Here is an 8449-nt window from a genome sequence, read left to right on the forward strand (position 1 = left end):
CTACCTGTCGCTGGCGGATCTCCTCTCGGCCCTCTCCTACTTCTACGGGGTGCTGCAGGACTTCGACAAGACCTCCTGGGACTGCGTGCTGCAGGGTGCCCTCTCCACCTTCTCCAACACCAGCTCCTTCTTCTGGACCATGGCCATTGCCCTTTACCTCTATATCACCATAGTGAGGGGCTCGCCCACAGGCACGGGCTTGCTCTGCGGCTTCCATGTCGTGAGGGGGGTCCCGTCGGCTCTTCCCGCCCGAGGGGTGGACCCCGCGGCCACCGCTGCTCCCCGAGGCACGCTCTGCTCCGCGCTGCAGCACTCGGATGGTTGCTGGAGTCACCTGCTCTTTTCTTAAGGGCAGCGTGCCCTTCTCGAGTTCCTTTTAAATAAGGATTTTGCCGTCTTTTAACTAACCGGCCCTGCTTATTCCCCTCCTCCAAAGAGAAGGAATAGAGATGTGGAAAACCTAAAATTCTTTACTTAAGGTCCCGCAGAAAAATCTCTGGTAAGAGCTGATGACTGAAAATCCTGGCTTCTGCTCTGACATCCTAGACATAATGCCATGAAGCTTGTGCTTGCAATACCCGTCTGCTGGTGTTGCCAAAACTCCTGCATTTGAGCTGTTTCCTCAGATTCTTGGCTGCCTGCTGTCAGCCTGGTCTGTAGATCCTTCCCCTTTCCCCAGGCAGGTTGCTGAAATCCAATCCGTGCAGGAGAATGCAGCCTACAAGTGAGGAGGCTGCTGGAAGAGCCCTGGGAAGGTTGTTCTGGCATGTCCGACTGAAAACACAACAGACCACGGTGTGGCTGGCCGTCTCAGTTTTGCTATTTAGAGAGCCCATTTTCCACATCGTGTCTAGCAAAAGCTTTCATTATGCAATTGGAGCTTGTGGAATCATGTGCTACCTCCACGCTGAGCAAAACAGTGATCCCTTAGTCCTCTGTGCTGCCCAGCTTTTGGAATAAATTATAAGAGGAATGACCTGGTTTGGAAAAAAAGGCATCAGACCAAGTACTGAATTTTCTTTGGTTTTTCTTTTGAATTTTCTTTAGTCAAATATTTGCCAACTTTTCAAACAGCATCATTTGGGGTATGACTGAATTAGTTACTAAGTCCAGGTAAGGGTGAGCCAGAGAAAGACACTGAGGTTAATTGTGAGTCAGGGAGGAACTTCAGTTCCTGCCCTACCTGTTCTAGGTGATGCTTGACAGTGAGGTCTGTGTGTGAGGAAGCCTCAGGTGACTGCACATGCATCTGGGTACAACAGGCTGTGGGAGTTCAAATAAGATGCAGTGAGGCAGTGGAGTTTATTTCATTTCAAGTGAGTAGAAAATGGTACTATAAAAATCATGGAGAGGAGGGAAGAGTGGAAGGAAAGAGGCAGATGTGCTGAAATAATGTTGGCTGCAATCTGTGCACGGGTTTAAAACTGCAAGTGGCCTCAAAGATTGCTCTAACCCTGTGACAGAGAGGAAGGGAGTGTTGAAACTGAACTTCCTCTGGGGGAATTTGCTAGGTTTATTTTCAGGTCTTTGCAGTAAAAATAAAATGGCATCTTCTGGTCTTGGTATTGATCAGCTTCACTACTTAGTAGGCAGTATAGAAGGCTTCATCAAAGACCTATTGCAGGTTCTGCTTTGTGAACGTCTCCCATCCTGTGTGGAGCCACTGTTTAAAGCTTCTTCCTGCTCTATGATCTGTGTGAAAAGCCAGAGAAAACAAGTGAGGACCTGTTCTCTGCCCATCCCCTTGTGACACACCTTCCTTTTCTTTCCCTGCACTTTTATCATTGCTTGAGAACTCAATCATAAAATAAAATTCTGGGCATAAAGCTTGGAGATGGCTCCTTCTTAAACTTCTCAGTGCTTCAAAGTCCCCCTGTGGTGCTGTTAGCCTAGAAAACTTTTAGTACCAGGCAGATAGGAACTGCTACTACTGATACAAAAAGATACAAGCACCTACACTAATTGCAGAAAGCAGATGAGGGCAAAAGGAAAGGTGACAGAAAGTGAATGATGTTTTCAGGATTTAAAGGTAATTTTTCAGTATTTTTTTCTAGGCAAAAACCTGTGGGTTTTGTTCCCCTCTTGGTTTGATAGGTTCCTAATGCTGTCATGCAGCAACCATGGTGTGAAAAGTCTTTGAGAGACACTCAGGAAAGCAGGATGGAGTTTTTGTCAGGCATGTTCCCTGTTCTTCACAAACAGTTACTCATAAAGAGCAAGTGTTGGTCAAGATGACTTGAATACCTTTTTAATGTTGAGTATAATCAGAAGCTGTTCTTTAGCTGAGTGGAGCTGCCTAAATATATGTTGGAAGTTAGTACCTGAAATTTTGTTTTCATGGAAATTAGGATGTCACACTGGATCAAACCTGTCAAACAGGTTTGTTCCTTATTGATTCATGTGGTAACACATCCACCTCTTTGCTAGACTAGAAAACTACAGGCTTTGTTTTGAAACTTGTTGAGCTCAGATGAGCTTTGAAAACAAGCTTGCAGTTACCTTTGAAAATATTTATGTAGTTGTAAGGTGTAAGTTCTGGCATCCAGAGCATACATTTCCAGGCTACCTCCCTTGTTCTGCTTTTCTAAATACTAAGTATCAATTAGGTGGGTTATGTCATCTTCGCTGTGAGTAGTTGATCCAAACTCAGGGTGAGGAATGGACCAAACCCACCTTGGGATTGTTTCTTGCTTTGCTTTTGATAACAATTGCTGTCAACCTCTGCAGTGCTTGTGTTTCATGACCAGGCTAAGCAGATGGACATAAGTATATAGATGCTTATTTATATATACAAGTAAAATGTGTGTGTATTCTTATATCTGCACTTAAAAACATGTATGCATGTCCATGGAGTATCTGGGGATTCTTTCATGTCCTGCATTGCACATCTGAATCCCTAAAACACTGATTCACGTGTGACTGTGACAGTCCCAGTATAAATTTTCAAAACTGGGCTTAAGTCTCTAAGCTGCCTGTGAAGTGCAGGGATATCTCCAAACTTGCTGTGGCTTTATCATTTAGTTTATGAAAGGCTATAGGTCAGGCCAGCTGAAGTGTGAGCTGTTAAATTCTTACATGCTTTTCTGGGAGGAGTCTCTGCTGGGTCTGTACCACTGCAGACTGCTTAGTGTTTGAGTGTGGGGGCAGGGGGGGTAAAGGTGAACATTAAATTGGAGAAGACTTAGTCTGGGGTTCTGCTTGCAATGTGTGCTCAGAGCTCTTCTCTGAAATCAGCTGGTATATCCAGAAGATTGATTTTTCTTTCTTTACAGAGTAAAAATTCCTGTCCCTAGAAGGAATTTCCTGCAGGCTTGCTGGAAGGAGGGCTTGTTGTCTAACCTGTGCAGGCAGGTGACTGCAAATCTTCCCTGCTTCTAAGAGCATCTGGGGAAAAGGAAAAGCAGCTGTGCACTGTAAATCAGAAAAGGGGATTGCTGAGGACAAGAAAACCAATACAGCCTGAGCTCCCAGGTGCTGTAGCTCAAGGGTCCTTGTCTTACCTTGTAGAAATGCAGCAGTGGTGTTAATGTGGAAATATGTCCTGGGTTGTATGTGTTTTTGTGAGTAGATTGCCAGGGTATATGAGGGAGATAAGTGCTGTTGCATCTGCCTTGGGGGTGGGATTGCCAGCCTTGCTACAGAGGTGCCAGCAGTCATCTTTCCCTTCTCTCATGCTGATTTTATTTAGATCCAAATGTGCTTTTGAGAGGCACAGCCTGCAGAACTGTACAGTCTTTGGGGCTCACAGTAAAATTTGTTATCTTGGACCTTTTTATTCCAGTCTTTACATACACATTGGGAGTATAATACTCTGATTCTTCTGTTACTCTGCTCTTCTAGATGGGTATAAAGCACTGATATTTTCCAGTCCTTGGGAATCTGTCATTGAGGGGTTCTTAAGAATAATGAAATCACCAGTCTCAGTTCTCCTTCCCAGTTTTCTAAAATGGACCTGAAGAAGTTCACTGAAATGTCTGACTACTTTCTAGTTGCTAACTTCACTTTGAGTTGGTAATCCTTTGTCCTTGGTGTGTGTTGTAAAAGCCATCTGATGTCCATACACTGTTTCAGTGACAACTGTCTGTTATGTGGCAGTTTTCTTCCACATTCTTCCTTTTACTAGTTAGATACTTGAAGATTTTTTAAGTCCCTGGCCTAGTGGTCAGTTATTTCCTAATGTGGCCTCTCTATTTTTTCTGTACGTACTTGGGCTGTTCTCTTTTTGCAGTCACACATATTAATTTGACCTGGTTTTGTCTTCTCATGTAATTCTTTCAGTTTCAGGTCACTGTGGAGATCATTATTTAGGCAAATTAGTTTCTTAATACACTTCCTTCTTGGTGCTGTACTTATTTGTGCTTGTGTGCCTTAACATGGTTTCTTTAAGGAAGTGCCAGTTCTCTTGAATTCGTTACCTTGGTGGTCAGTTTTTCCAAGTGCACTGAAATGTGAATGTTTTTTGCATCTGTAACCCTTGTTTTCAGCTCACCAGTTTTACCAGAAGGAGTCTTGAGTTGGGTAGAAACATCCATAGTGGTGGCAATGCATGGAATGCTTTTAGAAAGCCTGCTCTGATAATAGCACAGGGAGGGCTTCCTGCAGCAGAACTGTCCTTAAATAACAGCACTTGGATTAGCACTGGCTGTTCTGAACTGAACATTGAAACAAGATGTTCTCAACATGCTAAAAGGTTGACTCTGAATTTTTTTTTTTACAGCATTATATTGACATTTGGTTGGTTTTGTGAGTAGGTGAACCCAGGCATTGAGTGGGAAATGGGATAGTTTTGAAACCTAATATGGGATTATCTCTTGATTTTTCAGTTGTGCTGTGGAATTTCAGATAATCTGGTTTAGGCAACTGCTGGTTGCCTATATAGTCTGATGCACGTGAAACTGATTTTAGGAAGAAGATCCTTTTCATGTTCTGCAGCTGCCCTGGGCTGTCAGTGAAAGATTAGTGTGAACCAGGGAGAGATTGAGAGCAGTACAGTAATGGCTTTGTTTTCTTTGCATCTGGAGAGACCAGGAGGGTTATGCTGGAAACTCAATCTGAGTACTCTGAAGCATTTCTGTCATTTGCTGAAGAACTGTCCCTTGTCCCTCTGAAGGCCCCACAGACCCTTCCTCTGAGGATGAATCTGGGAAGGGGAGGTGATGTGTTTGGTTGAGTTCAGGGCAGCTTTTCTGTTGTGGAGTGACTTGTACATCACAGGCAGGGGACTGCCTGTCAAGTCCTGGCTATCAGCAGCACCCAGAAAGGGGCTGAGGGGTTTTACATTTGGGCTCATGAAATCTTTCAGTTCTGCCTCGTGTTTTTTTGTGGGCAGCTCAAGTTGCTGAGCAACTTAATTTGTGTGTCACCATAGCTATTTTTCTTCTAAATGCTTCCCTATATTTGCCTCTGATGTCAAGAGAGAAGCAAAAGTCAAAACACAGCTCCAAATTAGGTGAATATTGCTCCTCTTTGCTTTCTTAGCTTTTTGCTCATAATGCCAGTGCTTTTCCTTGGGAAGAAGCTTGCCCATTGTCCTTCAGAAATTATCCTTTTGCTCCCAAAATCTTGACTACACCTCCATTTAAAAACAATCACAGATGGAATAAAACTGTGGACTTCACTGTGTGCTGGTCTTTTATATGCCAAGTGTCACTTACCAAATCCCACGTTCTGATTCCTGGCTTGTGTTCTGAAAGCTCTGAACCAGCCAACCTGCTCTTGAATGGCTGGGTCCTACACCCTGCTCACACTGTACCTGCTCTGGCCTTGTCAAATCCTCGACTTCACCTGTACCCAGGAGAGAATGGAGAAGGGGAATGGGGAAGTGGATTTGCAGTCCACATTCACATGCTGTCAGATAGTGTTTGTCACTTCCCTTCACCCTGATGCAGGAGTGTCGATGTTCTGGAAGATGTGTTGGCATCCTCTCTGATGAAGAATCTCTTGGTCTGTTGCTCATTTTCCCTGTGGTGTGGAGGGGCTTAAATTGAGCATGTTCTTGGTCCAACCTTGCTCTTCCTGTTCTTTCCTCAGCTGGGGAGTGCCCCTTGGCATTACTGTGGCAGCCGTTGCTCTGAAGAAGATTGGTTATGATGCCTCCAATGTTTCTGTGGGCTGGTGTTGGGTCAACTTGGATGCAGAGGATCGGGTCTTGTGGATGTTGTTAACGGGGAAAGTTTGGGAGATCCTGGCCTATGTCACTTTGCCAGTGCTCTACATCCTCATCAAGAAGCACATTAACAGAGCGGTGAGTATCTTGCTGCTCTCAGCTTAGGCTGCAGACTGGCTGTGTGATTATATCCTCCCATGCTCTGAAGGTTTAGCAGCTATAGAGGCAGGAATTGTTTCAAACAGTGCTAAAATGTGCTGAGCTGAAACGTACCCAGGGAGAAGCAGGACACCCTGTCGAGCAGCCTGCAGCATCATCACTCCCTCACTTAGCACAAGAGACTCAAAGCCTTTTGGAAACTGAGGAGAGTTAGGGGATGTGCCTGAGTGAGATGTAAATCCTACAGGAAGAACTGGAACAGGATGTGAAGGACAAAATTCAGTTTTAATCAGTCTTCCACAGTTCCACTTGAACCAAGCCTGAGACTGGTGTCTGGACTTGCCCAGCCTCAGTCATTGTAGGCTCTCTGATGATCATTTGCATTTATAAATACTTGCTTCAATCTAGCAGCAGAAAGCCCCATTTGGGGCACTATATGCATACATGAGGCACCATTTGCATACACAGTATGGGAAGATACCCTGTCCTAGGAGGAGTTCAGAACTCAGAGGCTTATTTGCTGCTGTTCTTTGTGAACACAAAGAATCCTGGCATCTAGGACAATATTTGCATAATGGAGAAATCTACATTGAGTGGCAGAAGGAAACATCACCTAGAGATTCCTTTTTTAATACAAGTTGTATTAGGGGGAAAAAACTCCACATCTGTGTCCTAGAAAATGCTGCCAGTGCAATCCTGCTTGCTGTGGTGTAGCCATGGCAGCTCTAGCTCAGGGTAAGCACAAATCTGGTTAGGGAAGGATCCTGCAGACAAGCTGGGAGAAGAACACAGTTTTAAACAGTCCTAAGGGTCCTGGGAAAGGGGGACTGGGAAGGGTTGGCCTGTCACCATCACCTGATATGAATCAGACAGGACGCTGTGTTCCAGCAGCTGCCAAAGATAGTGTGACTGCCTGGAAACCAGACCCCCACCTGGCCAGGCTCCTGCCCTCTGCCTCTGCCAGGGATTCCTGGGCACTCAGCCTTCTGGTCTCCACTCCCAGCCCTCACCCTCTGACAGGAGCAGTGCTGGGGGCAGGCAACTGTTACTGCTCTCATCCTTGGGGGTCTGAGGGCTGGAGCATCTCTCTTCTCATCACTAGGGGTTTTGCCAAGCCTCATAGCTTGCTCACTAAGCCTCGTTACTGGCAGGAGGTCTCCCGCTTCCATGGGAAGCAGTAGGCAACCAGGGCTGGGTTTGAGCTGGATTAATGTGGGTTTTGCAGTAGTGGCTCCTGCACTGTCTGAGGAGCGGGAGAAGTTCTGAAAGTAGCTGATGTGGGGGCCATGCAGGGTGTGTACTAGGGGCTTTCCACATGGAAAAGCCTGTGGGAATGGATGGGACCCTGCAGCTGAAGCCCTCGGTGGGGTTTGACTCGGGCCATGGTGCAGTGTTGTCATACAGCTCTGTTCTGGAGGAAGTAAGGTGTCAGCACTGGGAGTACTGGAGTGAAGGACAAGACCATGCCTCAAAGCTGTGCCTGCTCTGCAGCCCTGGTGGTAGGAGGAATAGTGTTCTGCAGGTCAGTTCATCTGAGAATTCATCACTTTGCTCCCGTGAACATCCTGCTGTTCAGCACCATGTGTCCAGCAGCTGCTGTGTGCTGTGGTGACCTGCTGTCCCTCAGCCAGGAGTCTGAGTGCATCCACTGCCTTAGGAAGGTCTCGTGGAGCTTACACCTCCAACCACCCCCACACGGGGCACAGATCCCTTATTTTTTTTCTACATGTGCTGCCATAGAGAGGTTTGTTACCTCATCCAAATCCGTGGAATGTCATTGCTGACAGTATATAGTCAAAATCAGGCAGCAGGTTCTACACAAACACACTGAAGGACTGGTTCAGAGGGGTCCAAGTTCTTTGTGGAACTTGCTGGCTGTGGTAAAAGCCAAAAGTTTGAATAACTTGAAGGATGAACAGGACTTCTCTCCATATATATATTTATGAAGACATCTTCCCAGGGGTAAATCCTCAGCCTTGCATTTACCAAGTGGGTAAAGCCAGCAGCAATGGGGCCAGGCCACCAGCCCAGCAAAACTGTTTTGAGGAACACCAGGGGGATGGGTTTTTTTACATGATTATGACCTAATTTCTGGGCAACTATATAGGAATGTTTGCTGATACAAAGCTGTAGTGGGACTCTGATCAGGGCCCTATTCTTTACCTGCCCCTCCTTACCTTCAGC

The 8449-nt window shown here is 45.8% G+C and overlaps 1 protein-coding gene across 1 annotated transcript in view; it reads left to right on the top strand.

Moving 5' to 3' along the window:
* Positions 1-5: 5 nt before the first annotated feature.
* Positions 6-8449, top strand: part of GPR157 (G protein-coupled receptor 157) — a gene marked incomplete at its 5' end in the record, with an annotated part of 9521 nt that continues 1077 nt past the window's right edge. The window contains 2 exons of the mRNA XM_008941104.1: positions 6-234; positions 6031-6244. Of these exons, the coding sequence (XP_008939352.1) occupies positions 6-234; positions 6031-6244 (443 nt within the window). The remainder of the gene's footprint in view (positions 235-6030; positions 6245-8449) is intronic.

Source organism: Merops nubicus, unplaced genomic scaffold (genome assembly GCF_000691845.1).
Source record: "Merops nubicus isolate BGI_N331 unplaced genomic scaffold, ASM69184v1 scaffold9860, whole genome shotgun sequence".
NCBI lineage: Eukaryota > Metazoa > Chordata > Aves > Coraciiformes > Meropidae > Merops > Merops nubicus.